Below are 17,999 nucleotides of genomic sequence, written 5' to 3' on the forward strand. Positions count from 1 at the left end.
GGGACTGCCGCAGTGGCGGGTGGATTTCAGTGAATGGAAAGCGAGGGATGCGAAGCCGTAATTCATTTTCCCGGCAGTTATCTTATCTGATTCTTCTCTCACGGCGGTAATTCATTTTCCCGGCGGTTATCTTATCTGTTTATGTAATTTAGAGAATTGATTTGTAATGAATTATCATTTCCAATATGCTATGTTTATCAGTTAATCGCTGAGAATTTGTTCAGTTAAGTGTTACAATTGGGGATTTAAGCAGTCAATTAGAAGACCAAGTAATGTATCATTCTACCCTTCACTTGATAGACACAATATAATGAAAAGACACAATTACCCCTTAAATTAACAGCCAACAAACGAAAACCTAACGGAAGGACCTTTGGTGGAACACTTTAAAATGTCAAGTGTCTTTTTTGTCCAAATTAAAATTAAAGTCGATAACTAATTTTGAAAAATCGCAATAGACGGAGGACTATTGCTAGAATTAACTCATGTTCGATTCTACCCCGTATTAATGGTATGGAGAAATCACCACGATATGCATTGAGCTAGATTTGAATTTAAAACAGTAGTATATCAAGTTCGATATCTCCGAAACAACAGATAATTCAGAAATTTCCTTTCACAAGTTCTTTAAAAAAAAAAGTCATGTGAAAAGGAAACTACTGCTTGACATATATATCTAACGTATCTATCTAGATTAGAAAATACAACTTATCATAATTGATCCAAAGTGACCCAATTGCGCATACTATAATTTTAAAAAGATTTAGGTCTTTACAATCATATATGTTCAAATAGGAAAAGCATACACATTAAATAATAACCTCACTCAACAATCATGTGGAAAATAAACACCAAATAAGTGCAAAAATTTCTTTTAAAAAAAAACTATTTTCAATTTATGACAAACCATCATACCACATATTCACAATTTGTTTGCTTCAGGCAAACCCAAACCAGCATGATTTGAGTAAATTTTAACTTTTGGAGACCACCGAAACCACAGCCACCGGAATTGTAAGACTGCTCTCATCTTTACATAAAAGAAGCCATCTACTTAATGCAAGCTCTAATATTTAAAGTATATACATACATGTCATGGGCTATGAAAATTGATGTTCGCCTCCCAAATAGCACACTGAATGTATATAAATTACACAGCTTTGCACGCCACAAGTAATATAATACGGAGTAAATCACAACTAGTAAATGTTCATTATATTTACATGATTTGCATGCCAAACACATAAATAATGAAGGAATAGACAGAGAAAAAGTCAAGGGACTAATTTGAGAAAAAGATCATAGTCGGATGACCATTTCGGGAATTAATTCAAAATAAAAATCATGGAATAAGTGTGTCATAATATTTACATCAATTGTATGTTCCACAAAGTTAGGCTTTGAGAGTGAAAAATCCAATTGGAACCAAACACCTGTAACACACTTACACACCCACCATAATTTTCCTAGAATTATGTTCATATTTGTGGTAGCACACTCTCTTCTCACCTTATAAATCAGTTTTGGGCGATCATTTCAGATTCCCATCTGGATTTCAACCAATAAAACAAAAAATCTAAAAAAAAAAAAAAAAATTACATTAAAAAATCTAAAAAAAAAAAAAAAATTACATTAAAAAAAAAAAATTACATTAACAGGATGGGTTCCAAGGTGATTCAAGCTGCATTGATTTTTTTCTATGTGGCATATCTTGTAGCAACAGTACAGGGTGTTGAAGTTAGCGTTAAAAAATCTGGTGCAAAAGGCGACGGGAAGTGCGATGATGCTCCGGTACAAACATACATGCAATACTATCTCTCTCTCTCTCTCTCTCTATATATATATATATATATATATATATATATATATATATATATATAGTTTGATTTGATTGTATTTTGTGGTTTATTTGAGTAGGCTTTTAAGAAAGCTTGGGGTGAGGTATGCAAAGCGGCGGCGCCGAGCACGCTGAAAGTTCCGGCCGGCAAGTATATGGTGGGTCAGATTGGGTTTCTAGGTCCTTGTAAGAGTGCCATAACATTTGATGCGGGAGACGCCACTTTTATCGCGCCAACCGACCCCACTGCGTTCAAAACAAAAGACGGATGGATTTTGTTCAGCATGGTTAAAGACTTGACGGTCACCGGCGGCACTTTCGACGGTCGGGGTTCCGCCGCCTGGAAGATAAACAACTGTAACAAGAATTTCAACGGAAACTGTAAAAACCTCCCCATTGTAAGTACTCGATCTGATCGAGAGTCTCTTATTATTAATCTATTCTTTTATTTGTTTATTATTCATTAAGAATTCAAATGAATGCATATATTTTTAAATAGAACCTCAACTTTGGTACGTTGACGAACGGGGTGGTGAAAGGAGTAACGTCGGTGGACAGCAAGTTTTTCCACATGAATGTGATACAGGCCAAGAACCTAACGTTGAGCAAAATCACTATCAAGGCGCCGGGGGATAGCGCCAACACCGACGGAATCCACATCGGACGTTCCCATGGGGTTACCGTCGATGGTGCTGAAATTAAGACCGGCGATGACTGTATCTCCTTCGGGGACGGTTGCCAGAATGTGACCGTCGAAAATGTGAAGTGCGGCCCCGGCCACGGAATCAGTATTGGAAGCTTAGGAAGATACCCTAACGAACAACCGGTGATGGGAGTGACGGTGAAGCACTGCAAACTCTCCAATACTCTCAACGGCGTTAGGATCAAGACGTGGCCGGCGTCTCCGAACGGCGTCGCCTCCGGCATGCACTTCGAAGATGTGAAGATGGACAACGTCAGCAACCCAATCTTGATCGATCAGCAATATTGTCCCTGGAATCAATGCAAGACTGGCGTTCCGTCGAAAATAAAGATCAACGACGTTAGCTTCAAGGAGATAACGGGGACGTCGGCGACAAAGGTGGCGGTGAAATTACTGTGCAGCTCCGGAGTACCGTGCAACAAAGTAGTGTTGAGCGGGGTGAAGTTGGAATACAAAGGAACCAACGGCAGCGCCATATCGGAATGTGACAACGTGAAGCCAACACTCTCCGGCAAAAATTCCCCTGCAATTTGTGATGCCTCCAAAGGAGGCGCCCCTGAGGGTGCCCCTGCCCCAGGTGCCCCTGCCCCTGCCCCTAAAAAAGATGCCCCTGCCCCTAAAAAAGCTTAGCTTAATCACTCTGTGTAATCCCGTCTCTAATTAGAATTAGACTTAATTACGTGTTTGTAAATAAATAGCTTAGATCAGACCAAGTACCTTGTAGTCCAATGGTATCACGTTGCTCCCCTATATGGGAAGTGATAGGTTCAATAACTTAGATCAGTGTGCACTGCACCAGATCAGGAAAGGTGAAATTCTTTTTTTTTAGTAGTAGTACAATATATCTTTTCTATTCTATTTGTCTTGTACTTTATATTTCATTCTGTCTTGTACTTTATATTTCATTCAGTTCATTATTTGGGTGACAAGGAAAATCGGTAGTCACTAGGTAGGTTAATTTACTTACGTTAGGAGTCAAACTTTGAATTAGTAGTATATAATTAGTTGAAGACGCCAGGCAAGCGTGGTGTTATGTATAGAAAGCTAAGGGCCCTTTGGGTTGGGGTTTAACCTTTTGGAAGAATGTACATAAAGCTAAAGGTAAGGATGAGCACCCCATGAGTGGTGAAATATAATATATAATATATATGTTGTTATCCTATCATTCATCAATAATACAATTATTGGAATTTACATTTAATTTGTCTTGTTCTCTATTAAGGCTAATTAATTGCAGAATATAATGAAATTGGCACCAATTGCGGGCCACAACCCCAAACCCGAGGCAACAATAAAACACTCACTATATATATATATATATATATATATATATATATATATATATATATATATATATATATATATATGTGTGTGTGTGTGTGTGTAATTTCTATATTAAAAATGTTAATTTTGGTGTTCGTATATAATTCATGTCTTTTGGTCAATTTAATCAACAATTTTAATTTATTTGTATTATTATTATTATTATTATTATTATTATTATTATTATGTTAAACAAATAATGAAAACGTAAGTAAACATAAGAAGTAATAGACAGAAAAAAGGAGAAGGCAGGAAGATCATTTTGTTCATTCATCGTTATCATAGTACAATGATATATTGACAAGATACAATAAAGACATACAATAATGAAAGATAATTGCATCCGTTACAAACGTTGCAAAGCTATTGTATTTTCGACAACTATAATACTGTTCCAAATATCTCTAATCTCTCTCATATTTATAATTGTTTAGGACAATATTTAAGTAACCAGATTCTATACATTTCCCAGAACTATTCAGATCACATCTAATCATTACGCTTCAACCGGGTTATTCTATTCAACCTCTTAAAAAGATAAAGAACTTCAATCAAAATCAAAATACTTAATAGCATGGTGATACAATTATACAAAACTTATATCCCGATTACATGCAATGAAACCGTAAATGGTCAAGTGAAATCCACTCGAGGAAAGAATTTGATCTATGGACAGCATCGTTGTGGTAAAGGTCGTAATGCCAGAGGAATCATTACCGCAAGGCATAGAGAAATAGATTTTTGACGAAATGAAAAAGACATATATGGTCGAATCGTAACCATAGAATACGACCCTAATCGAAATGTCTCGCATCCCTAGTATTATGTTTGTTTGGTGCACCTATGAATTGACTAGGACTTCTCATCATCTGGACGAACGGACAAAATTTATTCAAGTTTTTTCAAGAGTGACAATGTTGATTTACTAGATCTAGTACAATTCTTATTCCTTACACCGATGGATCTCCTATACTTCTGACATCAGGAGTATCGATAGATTTATTTCGTCCAAGTTGGCAAGGTATATGAGACCTAGTTACTCTTTTATGATCATTATGATCAATAGATATGTTTGACAGTTCATTCTAACTAGTACATTGATTTAAATAATGAAGATGTTTTCATTCTATGGAATTTCTTGGTATTTCATTAAAAATTAGTCTATTATCTCCCCTAATGCCGAGAAACAATCTTCATTAAGTATGCAGTCAGTGTACCTAATTATATGTATTGATCCCCTATCATGGGCTCTTGGCTCTTTTAGAGGTACGCTATGGTGGTGATATAATAAGATGGACTGCATACTAAGAATAGAGACGCAGATTAGGAAATGTTCAATTGAGTTAATTCCAGCAATAGTCCTCCGACTATTGCGATTTTCCAAAACTAGTCCTTAACTTTTAATTTGGACAAAAAAGACACTTGACTTTTTAAAGTGTTCCACCAAAGGTCCTTCCGTCCAATAAGAGTTTGTTGACCGTCAGTGTAGGGGGCAATTCTGTCTTTTCAGTATATTGCTTTCTTCTTCCTAGTATATCAGTACACTTACGTTGCTTGGCTTATTTGACGCGATCCAGCCTCGCCTATGGCAGTTTCGGCGGCAGTCCAGGCTGGCGATGGACTCTCTCAAACTCTCGGAGACGTCGTGGAGGCTCAACAGAGTGATCGCCGAGACCGGATTGAAGATCGACTGCCGGCTGCGAAGTCGGGGGTTCCGAGTCGTCCGTCGCATGTGGAGTCTTTTCCGGCGATGGAGGCAGTGCATGGCCAATCAGAGGGTGGAAATGGAGAGGGGAGTGCATCATGATCCTTCCCCCCCCCCCCCCCAATCAATTTGACGATCGCCAACCTCCTGAAATTCTGGGGTCCGAGGGGTCGCTGAGGGATTCCGGCCGGTTGCGGAGGCTGACGTCGTTCGGGATGGTGAGGGGACCCGTATGGTCGAAACCAACCACCACACCTGTCAGATTACTTCTCCGGCCAGGATGCACATCGACAGCCTTCGGCTGAGATTGATGGAGGCACGCCAAAACAGATCAACCAGGCAGAAATTTATTTTCCCGGACCAGCATTCTCCGAGATTAGGACATTTAGCTGTTGGATATTTTGTTGCTGCTCCACAACTAACGTAACAACACTTTACGTAACAATATGAAGATGAAGAACGCAAGGATCTGCAAGTGATTTGTACGAACTGAATTTGGACAAGATGAGGAAACAAGAATCAGTGGCGTGTTTAAAAACACTACCATTCTCATCGGGTTATGAATTCATTAAGAGCTGTAGCTCAACCTCACAAGTACACACATTATAGGAATGATCAATTAGTGTACTACTTTGTGATTCTTTTCATGGCTTCGTCTGACCACAAAAGTGGGATCCACCACGAATTCATCACCTCTTGGGCTTTGAGCCATTCCATTAACAATTCAACGACTAATTAACCTCATAATTAGTCCTCTCTATTAAAGTAAGTTGATCCTCTTTATTCAAGTAAGTTGATCCTCTCGATCAAACTTATGTACACTTGGGCGAGTACTCTATTTCCTCACAAATAATTCCCTTAAGATTTTCATGTCCAACATGAAATATTCTATTTTACCATTATTGTCGGTACCGCAGAAAGACTTTTAAGAAAAAAATATATAAAGAATTAATTCACCCCACAATGCAGCACTTACAAATACTTTTTCTCAAATAATGTACTTGATCTCTTACCTAGATTAGTCTTTGGTGCCCAACATTGGCTCCTTAGTAGGCTAAGCTATGCAAACTATTGATTAATACACATCAATAGTGGAATATATTTTAACCAAATTGGTTACTTCAAACCACTAAAGTTTCCCTTTATAAATCTTCAAGATGACTCAATTAAGGTGTTAAACAATAATAAATTCTCATTGGTATTAAGTCACAAAAGTAATATTGTTTGCATGCTACTTCAAATTGAGCAACATAATCACAAGTTTCGCATACTATTCTTGAAAGAAATTAATCTGATATGCAAAATATATTCAAACTAGTATTTGCTCAAGAATAATTTTCAACCACAATTACTTGGCTTTTCAGCAAATTAAAGAATCTGGCTTTGAACAATAGATCTAGAATCCAAAACCCGATTTTCCTAGAAAACAAGAGAGCTAATAATTAACTTAGGTGAGTCCGAATGTAATCTACCCATGCAATGTATACATATGCATATATACATTTTTTTTTTTGAATGCATTATTATTATTATTATTATTTTTTTAAAGCAAGGGACACCATATATTAATACGTAGTATTAAAATTCTAAACCCAAGAAATTAATACTTCTTAATAAGTTATGTACTCAGTCATACTCCATCTGTACATGTACTGAGTTGAGCATCTATTTATAACATCATAATTAATGCATGCATGCAGTAATATTATTGCAATGCAATATAATGATGAAATTTAAAGATGCATGATGCACTGCTAATACTCATTTAAATAACCACACACATTAATGTTAAAGCATTTTTTTTATACTTAGATTAATTAAGAGGAAGCATTAGACCCATTACTCTTCACTCCTGCTGCCATTCTTCATAGTTTCAATTGGTTAGAATCCCTTCAACGAGTCCAATATGAGGATCATTTGTGCTTATCGTTGGGGGATGTGGCCACCAAACTGTTGTTCAAAACCGCACGGGATAAGCTACAACAACGGGGTCATATAGGATTGGCAGTGCATTTTCACTGGTATGAACTCGTCACCAACTCCACAACAGACAGGCTCTGTTTGGCAAATCTAGCTGAAAAACTATAAGCTAGGAGGTGAAAGCTGAAAAGCTATAAGCTCGGAGCTGAAAACTGAAGAGCTGTTAAGCTAGCTGTTATGACTGAAAGTATTTGGTAAAAATAACTTTTTGATAAGCTGATAAATGTAAAAAGACTAAAAAGGACATCTTCGTAAAATTTAAATTAGTTTGTTTACATATTAAAATTTAACATTTTGTCTTTAAAAAAAATTAACATTTTGAAATAAAACTATTAGCGTAATCATGATCTAACATCTCATAGTAGCAATATTGTTGCAAATCTCATAATAATAATAATAATAATAATAATAATAATAATAATAATAATAATAATAATAATAATAATAATTGCGTTGAAAGTTGCGGATAAAGGAGAAGAGAAAACGGTTTTAATTGGGAATGGTAAATTATGTCATTTCTTTAAAATAATAAGGATAAAGATGGTTAAAAAGTTAGGAAGCGAGGAGATTATTTTGAAACGCTACCTAAAGTAGCGTTCAAAAATAAGCTCTTATTTTAAGCTATGAGCTTATTTTGGAAACATTACCAAACAGAGCTTATAGCTTATTAGGAACTTAAAATAAGCTCTGCCAAACAGAGCCGCAAAGCAGCAGTTCAGAGAGGTCAATCCTTCATGTCAAAATGGTAAAGTTTCCATCCATTCAGTGTGGAACTTCAACTCCCTCAACTTCTTCTTAATTTGCGTGTACTTCTCTCCTACATGGATTGCTTCCTTCATCCACTTCGGATTCGGGAGCGGCTTCTTCTTCGTCCCGACCTCGACGGAGTACTCATTATCCGATTAGAGCCCCATGAAGTTTCCTAGCGTCGACGACTCGGCGGCTAGCCTGCTCTCCAATCCATCCAAGGTCTGGGGGTATTGATGAGTAGCAGGGGAGGAAGGCGGGGCTGAAGATGAAGAGGAGAAGGACTGTGGTTAGAGAGAGTGGTGATGAAGGGGCAATAGAGAGGTGGGACTGCCGCAGTGGCGGGTGGATTTCAGTGATCGGAAAGCGAGGGATGCGAAGCCGTAATTCATTTTCCCGACAGTTATCTTATCAGATTCTTCTCTCAAGGCGGTAATTCATTTTCCCGGCGGTTATCTTATCTGTTTATGTAATTTGGAGAATTGATTTGTAATGAATTATCATTTCCAATATGCTATGTTTATTAGTTAATCGCTGAGAATTTGTTCAGTTAAGTGTTACAATTGGGGATTTAAGCAGTCGATTAGAAGACCAAGTAATGTATCATTCTACCCTTCACTTGATAGACACAATATAATGAAAAGACACAATTACCCCTTAAATTAACAGCCAACAAACGAAAACCTAACGGAAGGACCTTTGGTGGAACACATTAAAAGGTCAAGTGTCTTTTTTGTCCAAATTGAAATTAAAGTCGAGGACTAATTTTGAAAAATCGCAATAGTCGGAGGACTATTGCTAGAATTTACTCATGTTCGATTCTACCCCGTACTATGTGTATGGAGAAATCACCACGATATTCATTGAGCTAGATTTGAATTTAAAGCAGTAGTATATCAAGTTCGATATCTCCAAAACAACAGATAATTCAGAAATTTCCTTTCACATGTTCTTTAGAAAAAAAGTCATGTGAAAAGGAAACTACTGCTTGACATATATATCTAACGTATCTATCTAGATTAGAAAATACAACTTATCATAATTGATCCAAAGTGACCCAATTGCTCATACTATAATTTTAAAAAGATTTGGGTCTTTACAATCATATATGTTCAAATAGGGAAAGCATACACATTAAATAATAACCTCACTCAACAATCATGTGGAAAATAAACACCAAATAAGTGCAAAAATTTCTTTTAAAAAAAACTATTTTCAATTTATGACATACATGTCGCGGGCTATGAAAATTGGTGTTCGCCTCACAAATAGCACACTGAATGTATATAAATTACACAGCTTTGCATGCCACAAGTAATATAATACGGAGTAAATCACAAGTAGTAAATGTTCATTATATTTACATGATTTGCATGCCAAACACATAAATAATGAAGGAATAGACAGAGAAAAAGTCAAGGGACTAATTTGAAAAAAAGATCATAGTCGGATGACCATTTCGGGAATTAATTCAAAATAAAAATCATGGAATAAGTGTATCATAATATTTACATCAATTGTAAGTTCCACAAAGTTAGGCTTTGAGAGTGAAAAATCCAATTGGAACCAAACACCTGTAACACACTTACACACCCACCATAATTTTCCTAGAATTATGTTCATATTTGTGGTAGCACACTCTCTTCTCACCTTATAAATCAGTTTTGGGCGATCATTTCAGATTCCCATCTGGATTTCAACCAATAAAACAAAAAATCTAAAAAAAAAAAATTACATTAAAAAAAAAAAAAAAAAAAAATCAGGATGGGTTCCAAGGTGATTCAAGCTGCATTGATTTTTTTCTATGTGGCATATCTTGTAGCAACAGTGCAGGGTGTTGAAGTTAGCGTTAAAAAATCTGGTGCAAAAGGCGACGGGAAGTGCGATGATGCTCCGGTACAAACATACATGCAATACTATCTCTCTCTCTCTCTCTCTCTCTCTATATATATATATATATATATATATATATATATATATATATATATATATATATATATATATAGTTTGATTTGATTGTATTTTGTGGTTTATTTGAGTAGGCTTTTAAGAAAGCTTGGGGTGAGGTATGCAAAGCGGCGGCGCCGAGCACGCTGAAAGTTCCTGCCGGCAAGTATATGGTGGGTCAGATTGGGTTTCTAGGTCCTTGTAAGAGTGCCATAACATTTGATGCGGGAGACGCCACTTTTATCGCGCCAACCGACCCCACTGCGTTCAAAACAAAAGACGGATGGATTTTGTTCAGCATGGTTAAAGACTTGACGGTCACCGGCGGCACTTTCGACGGTCGGGGTTCCGCCGCCTGGAAGATAAACAACTGTAACAAGAATTTCAACGGAAACTGTAAAAACCTCCCCATTGTAAGTACTCGATCTGATCGAGAGTCTCTTATTATTAATCTATTCTTTTATTTGTTTATTATTCATTAAGAATTCAAATGAATGCATATATTTTTAAATAGAACCTCAACTTTGGTACGTTGACGAACGGGGTGGTGAAAGGAGTAACGTCGGTGGACAGCAAGTTTTTCCACATGAATGTGATACAGGCCAAGAACCTAACGTTGAGCAAAATCACTATCAAGGCGCCTGGGGATAGCGCCAACACCGACGGAATCCACATCGGACGTTCCCATGGGGTTACCGTCGATGGTGCTGAAATTAAGACCGGCGATGACTGTATCTCCTTCGGGGACGGTTGCCAGAATGTGACCGTCGAAAATGTGAAGTGCGGCCCTGGCCACGGAATCAGTATTGGAAGCTTAGGAAGATACCCTAACGAACAACCGGTGATGGGAGTGACGGTGAAGCACTGCAAACTCTCCAATACTCTCAACGGCGTTAGGATCAAGACGTGGCCGGCGTCTCCGAACGGCGTCGCCTCCGGCATGCACTTCGAAGATGTGAAGATGGACAACGTCAGCAACCCAATCTTGATCGATCAGCAATATTGTCCCTGGAATCAATGCAAGACCGGCGTTCCGTCGAAAATAAAGATCAGCGACGTTAGCTTCAAGGAGATAACGGGGACGTCGGCGACAAAGGTGGCGGTGAAATTACTGTGCAGCTCCGGAGTACCGTGCAACAAAGTAGTGTTGAGCGGGGTGAAGTTGGAATACAAAGGAACCAACGGCAGCACCATATCGGAATGTGACAACGTGAAGCCAACACTTTCCGGCAAAAATTCCCCTGCAATTTGTGATGCCACCAAAGGAGGCGCCCCTGAAGGTGCCCCTGCCCCAGGTGCCCCTGCCCCTGCCCCTAAAAAAGATGCCTCTGCCCCTAAAAAAGCTTAGCTTAATCACTCTGTGTATCCCGTCTCTAATTAGAATTAGACTTAATTACGTGTTTTTAAATAAATAGCTTAGATCAGACCAAGGACCTTGTATTCCAATGGTATCACGTTGCTCCCCTATATGGGAAGTGATAGGTTCAATAACTTAGATCAGTGTGCACTGCACCAGATCAGGAAAGGTGAAATTTTTTTTTTTTTTAGTAGTAGTACAATATATCTTTTCTATTCTATTTGTCTTGTACTTTATATTTCATTCACTTCATTATTTGGGTGACAAGGAAAATCGGCAGTCACTAGGTAGGTTAATTTACTTACGTTAAGAGTCAAACTTTGAATTAGTAGTATATAATTAGTTGAAGACGCCAGGCAAGCGTGGTGTTATGTATAGAAAGCTAAGGGGCCTTTGGGTTGGGGTTTAACCTTTTGGAAGAATGTATATAAAGCTAAAGCTAAGGATGAGCACCCCATGAGTGGTGAAATATAATATATAATATATATGTCGTTATCCTATCATTCATCAATAATACAATTATTGGAATTTACATTTAATTTGTCTTGTTCTCTATTAAGGCTAATTAATTGCAGAATATAATGAAATTGGCACCAATTGCGGGCCACAGCCCCAAACCCGCGATGACAATAAAACTCTCAATATATATATATATGTGTGTGTGTGTGTGTTTGTGTGTGTAATTTCTACTACACTATTAAAAATGTTAATTTTGGTGTTCGTATATAATTCATGTCTTTTGGTCAATTTAATCAACAATTTTAATTTATTATTATTATTATTATTATTATTATTATTATTATTATGTTAAACAAATAATGAAAATGTAAGTAAAGATAAGAAGTAATAGACAGAAAAAAGGAGAAGGCAGGAAAATCATCTTGTTCATTCATCTTTATCATAGTACAATGATATATGGACAAGATACAATAAAGACATACAATAATGAAAGATAATTACATCCGTTACAAACGTTGCAAAGCTATTGTATTTTTGACAACTATAATACTTTCACAAATATCTCAAATCTCTCTCATGTTTATAATTGTTTAGGACAATATTTAAGTAACCAGATTCTATACATTTCCCAGAACTATTCAGATCACATCTAATCATTACGCTTCAACTATTCAGATCACATCTAATCATTACGCTTCAACCGGGTTATTCTATTCAACCTCTTAAAAAGATAAAGAACTTCAATCAAAATCAAAATACTTAATAGCATGGTGATACATTATACAAAACTTATACCCCGAGTACACACAATGAAACCGTAAATGGTCAAGTGAAATCCACTCGAGGAAAGAATTTGATCTATGGACAGCATCGTTGTGGTAAAGGTCATAATGCCAGAGGAATCATTACCACAAGGCATAGAGGGGGAGGTCATAAGCGTCTATAAATTAAAATAGATTTTTGACGAAATGAAAAAGACATATATGGTCGAATCGTAACCATAGAATACGACCCTAATCGAAATGTCTCACATCCCTAGTATTATGTTTGTTTGGTGCACCTATGAATTGACTAGGGTTTCTCATCATCTGGACGAACGGACAAAATTTATTCAAGTTTTTTCAAGAGTGACAATGTTTATTTACTAGATCTAGTATAATTCTTATTTCTTACACGGATGGATCTCCTATACTTCTGGCATCTGGAGTATCGATAGATTTATTTGGTCCAAGTTGGCAAGGTATATGAGACCTAATTACTCTTTTATGATCATTATGATCAATAGATATGTTTGACAGTTCATTCTAACTAGTACATTGATTTAAATAATGAAGATGTTTTCATTCTATGGAATTTCTTGGTATTTCATTAAAAATTAGTCTATTATCTCCCTAATGCCGAGAAACAATCTTCATTAAGTATGCAGTCAGTGTACCTAATTATATGTATTGATCCCCTATCATGGGCTCTTGGCTCTTTTAGAGATACGCTATGGTGGTGATATAATAAGATGGACTGCATACTAAAAATAGAGACGCAGATTAGGAAATGTTCAATTGAGTTAATTCCAGCAATAGTCCTCCGACTATTGCGATTTTCCAAAATTAGTCTTTAACTTTTAATTTGGACAAAAAAGACACTTGACTTTTTAAAGTGTTCCACCAAAGGTCCTTCCGTCCAATAAGAGTTTGTTGACCGTCAGTGTAGGGGGAAATTCTGTCTTTTCAGTATATTGCTTTCTTCTTCCTAGTATATCAGTACACTTACGTTGCTTGGCTTATTTGACGCGATCCAGCCTCGCCTATGGCAGTTCCGGCGGCAGTCCAGGCTGGCGATGGACTCTCTCAAACTCTCGGAGACGTCGTGGAGGCTCAACAGAGTGATCGCCGAGACCGGATTGAAGATCGACTGCCGGCTGCGAAGTCGGGGGTTCCGAGTCGTCCGTCGCATGTGGAGTCTTTTCCGGCAATGGAGGCAGTGCATGGCCAATCAGAGGGTGGAAATGGAGAGGGGAGTGCATCACGATCCTTCCCCACCCCCCCCCCCCCCCATCAACTTGACGATCGCCAACCTCCTGAAATTCTGGGGTCCGAGGGGTCGCCGAGGGATTCCGGCCGGTTACGGAGGCTGACGTCGTTCGGGATGGTGAGGGGACCCGTATGGTCGAAACCAACCACCACACCTGTCAGGTTACTTCTCCGGCCAAGATGCACATCGACAGCCGTCGGCTGAGATTGATGGAGGCACGCCAAGACAGATCAACCAGGCGGTAATTTATTTTCCCGGACCAGCATTCTCCGAGATTAGGACATTTAGCTGTTGGATATTTTGTTGCTGCTCCACAACTAACGTAACAACACTTTACGTAACAATATGAAGATGAAGAACGCAAGGATCTGCAAGTGATTTGTACGAACTGAATTTGGATAAGATGAGGAAACAAGAATCAGTGGCGTGTCTAAAAACACTACCATTCTCATCGGGTTATGAATTCATTATGAGTTGTAGCTCAACCTCACAAGTACACACATTATAGGAATGATCAATTAGTGTACTACTTTGTGATTCTTTTCATGGCTTCGTTTGACCACAAAAGTGGGATCCACCACGAATTCATCACCTCTAGGGCATTGAGTCATTCCATTAACAATTCAACGACTAATTAACCTCATAATTAGTCCTCTCTATTAAAGTAAGTGATGTTATCACATCTGTGCTTGTTTTTATGGTTATTTTGAATCATCACAGTAATTAAGCTCTTTAATTTTGCTTATTTAATACATGTTTTCCTTGCTATTATCATTTAATTATGGTTCGCACTTGTTTTGAATATTTTACGGTGTTTGTTAGTGTTTTTGAACCATTTTAGGTCAAAGATATGACCAAGGGGAGTTCAAGGATGAGTTTAGAGCAATTTTGGATGAGTTCGGGGCCCAGTGGACTCGACGCGTCGAGCCAAGGGCTCGACACGTCGAAATTTTCCAGTAGCTAATTAATTCGCGCACAGGAAGTCTCGACGCGTTGAGAAAATTCTCGACGCGTCGAATATGCGTTTGTTTCTGGGATAAAAACAGACGCCTAAAGTGGCGCGGATAAAGAAAACAGACGCCTAAAGTGGCGCAGCTGGGCAAAATTCAATATAAGCGCGAGATTTCTTTTCCTAATATCAATTGCGCGGACTTCAAGGCTCATATCTCCATATTAAAAGTTAGCAATTCAAGGAATCTTCCAAATTCTAAATATCATTAAAGACGACAATTTCTTTATTTAAATATAGGAATTAGAATTTGAGTCCAATTTGGTACAAGATTCCTATTTCATCTCAACTTTGTACCCACTATAAAATCCCTCCTTCCTCAACCCTAATGACGGAGACGGGGACCGGGAGAATTCAGAGATTCTTGGAGACAAGAAGGAGAGAAATCAAGAGCCACAAGTTGTCTTGGAAAGCAAGAAGAAGACTAGGGAGATTTGGGAAAATCGTCTGGTTAATTCTTGTACTCTTTTGATGATTTGTAATTCTTTATTTATATTTGCTATGTATAATTTAGTCATGCTTGGCTAAATTCTTTAGAGATTCTTGGGTAAAAGTGTTTATGAACATATGTGCCTGAGCTCTCAGTTTCTTTAATATATTATTATTTGGGTTTAATACTTGTGTTGCAATCGTGATAATATTGTTTGATGCTTGTAATTAATGGCCATAGTTACTAGCTTCATAGCCATGTTTGTGTCACCAATGGGAGTTGGGGCATAAATTAGGGCACACACGATTGCACCTAATGGTTGGTCCTTGGGAAAGGGGAACTTATTAGGGGAAGTTTATTCTAGATTGTTGCCAATCGGGAGGTGGTAGTAATTAGGAATAATTGGATGCTGATCTTTGATTTTATTGGGTGTTTAAGCCATGTGAGTGGAAATTCACTAGGAATAGAGATTACGGGAGTAATTCGATTCCACTTTGCATTCCCACACAAATCTTAATTCCAAACTAAATATTGCAAACGATAATTGGCACTAGGTGATTAAATACTTGAATCCCATGAATCTCAACTTCTCTCTAATTGTTTTCAAAATCCTGAACCTCTGTTTTATTTTATTTATTTTATGACAATCAATCATCTAAGTAATTGTTAGGATTAGCTCTAATGAATAAGTTAGTAACTAGTGCTTGATACAACCACTTCCCTGTGGATCGATAACTCGTACTCCGAGAATTATTTGTTTGCAAATATACTACGCATCAAATTGGCGCCGTTGCCGGGGAAGTGGTGCTTCTAGTATTAACATTAGTGAAATCTTTATTCTAGGAGACTAGTCCATTTTTTTTTTATTTATTTTATTTTATTTTGCTAACCCATAACAAGTTCATTGTTTTGAGTGTGATTTAGTTTATGGATAGATATGAATTCCAAGGAACCATGCCACCGTTTTACCCTCCTTCTCAAGGTTATGAGATGAGTTGGAATATGAATCGAGAATATGGAGGAATGGAACAACAATTCCCTTTCTCAAATTTTGCCAACTCTAGTCAAGGATATTATCAAGAAAGTTCATATCAAACATCACAACCCCAATGGTGCTCATTTTGTGGTGGGAATCACTTTGTGGAAAATTGTTACATGCTCAACCCCACCAACCATATCCCTCAACAATCTACTCAAGGATTTTGTGCCAACATGAGTCAAGCTACTTATCAAAGATGCACACCACCTACTCCACAACCCTCACGGTGCATGATATGTGGTGGATCTCATGAGGCGGAAAATTGCTTTATCATGGATCCCAATTACAAGTATCAAGGGCGAGCTCAAGAGTTGCCGTACCAAGAGTTTCAACAAGATTGTCAATCACTTGACCAAATAATTGAGATGAAGTCCAAAGAGACCAAGATAATGCAATTGTGCTCGAAATATCTGGAGTTACAAGATCATATGAATGCTCAACTTGATCGCATGAATGCTCGACTCGATCACATGATAGCTCGACAGCAAGATTTGACAATTCAAGAGCCACTTCAAGATTCATTTAATGGAGAGGTTCTAGAAGAGTTGCTCTTGCCAAATGAAGGTCATGAAGTTGAGAGAAATAAAAAGGATGATGAGGATCTTAGAGAGGGAGATGAAGAAATATTTGATAAATGCATTGAGATGGAGACACCAAGCTGGGAGGAAAATGTAGAGTTGCAAGGTAATGATGGCAAGGAACATATAGAGAGTTGCCCATTAGATGAGGAAGTTCTTAATGGAGCACATGATTTGAATGAGGATGTCTCACCAATGGAGAACACTTCCCTTGGAGAGAACTTCAGAGAAATTTTGAATTTGGGAGGCATTGGAGTTCTAAAGGATAATGGCACACATTTGCCTATCTATATATCCAATGATTCCCAATACTTGCTGGTTCATGTGAATGATCCGAGACTCTCATTACTTGTTGAACAAAAGAGTGATGAAAAAGAAGGAGAAGAGAATGGAGGCATAATTCTTGATTCGGGCAAATGTGGTTCCTTACATGATGATGTGAAGGGTTCGAGCTTAAGAGAGTTTATAAATGGACACCACTTGAAGAAATACTTGGAAGAGAAAGTTGATGGAAAGAAGGGGATTTTTCTTCTCCAATCACCTGATGGCTAGAGAGGTAACGTCGAGCTAACGACGTTAAATTTAGCGCTTCATGGGAGGCACCCCATGTTATCTTTTATTACTTTTCCTATTTATTTATTGCTTTCTAGTTTCGTCTTATTTAGTTTTATTATTTTCTAGTTCGTGATTATTTTATTGCTTTTTAGTTTTCTCTTTTCTCTTGTTCTCCTTTTCTTTTATTTTGCATCAGGGATGACGCAAAGTTTTAAGTGTGAGGGGGAGGAATCATTAATTTGGGGATATTTCTAAATTTTTAAAATTTTTGCTTTTGCTTGGATGACTCATATGCTATTTTT

At 37.6% G+C, this 17,999-nt stretch overlaps 2 protein-coding genes across 2 annotated transcripts; both read left to right on the forward strand.

Moving 5' to 3' along the window:
• Window positions 1-1,601: 1,601 nt before the first annotated feature.
• Window positions 1,602-3,387, forward strand: LOC109155562 (exopolygalacturonase clone GBGA483-like). The gene is made up of 3 exons (XM_019303160.1): window positions 1,602-1,791; window positions 1,918-2,235; window positions 2,337-3,387. Exons 1-3 carry the CDS (start codon window positions 1,660-1,662, stop codon window positions 3,168-3,170), a joined length of 1,284 nt encoding a protein of 427 aa, XP_019158705.1. The 5' UTR covers window positions 1,602-1,659; the 3' UTR covers window positions 3,171-3,387.
• A 6,646-nt stretch (window positions 3,388-10,033) lies between these two features.
• Window positions 10,034-11,787, forward strand: LOC109155563 (exopolygalacturonase clone GBGA483-like). Its single transcript, XM_019303161.1, has 3 exons — window positions 10,034-10,191; window positions 10,338-10,655; window positions 10,757-11,787. The coding sequence occupies exons 1-3, from the start codon at window positions 10,060-10,062 to the stop codon at window positions 11,588-11,590; spliced, it is 1,284 nt and encodes a 427-aa protein (XP_019158706.1). The 5' UTR covers window positions 10,034-10,059; the 3' UTR covers window positions 11,591-11,787.
• Window positions 11,788-17,999: the final 6,212 nt, after the last annotated feature.

Source organism: Ipomoea nil, unplaced genomic scaffold (assembly GCF_001879475.1).
Source record: "Ipomoea nil cultivar Tokyo-kokei standard unplaced genomic scaffold, Asagao_1.1 scaffold2704, whole genome shotgun sequence".
Lineage (NCBI taxonomy): Eukaryota > Viridiplantae > Streptophyta > Magnoliopsida > Solanales > Convolvulaceae > Ipomoea > Ipomoea nil.

Bases quoted from the DNA above. Each gene is read 5' to 3' on its own strand.
- LOC109155562 (XM_019303160.1), top strand. From the start codon at position 1,660: ATGGGTTCCAAGGTGATTCAAGCTGCATTGATTTTTTTCTATGTGGCA. The intron at 1,792-1,917 runs GTACAAACATAC...TTATTTGAGTAG, and splicing joins GGAAGTGCGATGATGCTCCG to GCTTTTAAGAAAGCTTGGGG. The intron at 2,236-2,336 runs GTAAGTACTCGA...ATTTTTAAATAG, and splicing joins ACTGTAAAAACCTCCCCATT to AACCTCAACTTTGGTACGTT.
- LOC109155563 (XM_019303161.1), top strand. From the start codon at position 10,060: ATGGGTTCCAAGGTGATTCAAGCTGCATTGATTTTTTTCTATGTGGCA. The intron at 10,192-10,337 runs GTACAAACATAC...TTATTTGAGTAG, and splicing joins GGAAGTGCGATGATGCTCCG to GCTTTTAAGAAAGCTTGGGG. The intron at 10,656-10,756 runs GTAAGTACTCGA...ATTTTTAAATAG, and splicing joins ACTGTAAAAACCTCCCCATT to AACCTCAACTTTGGTACGTT.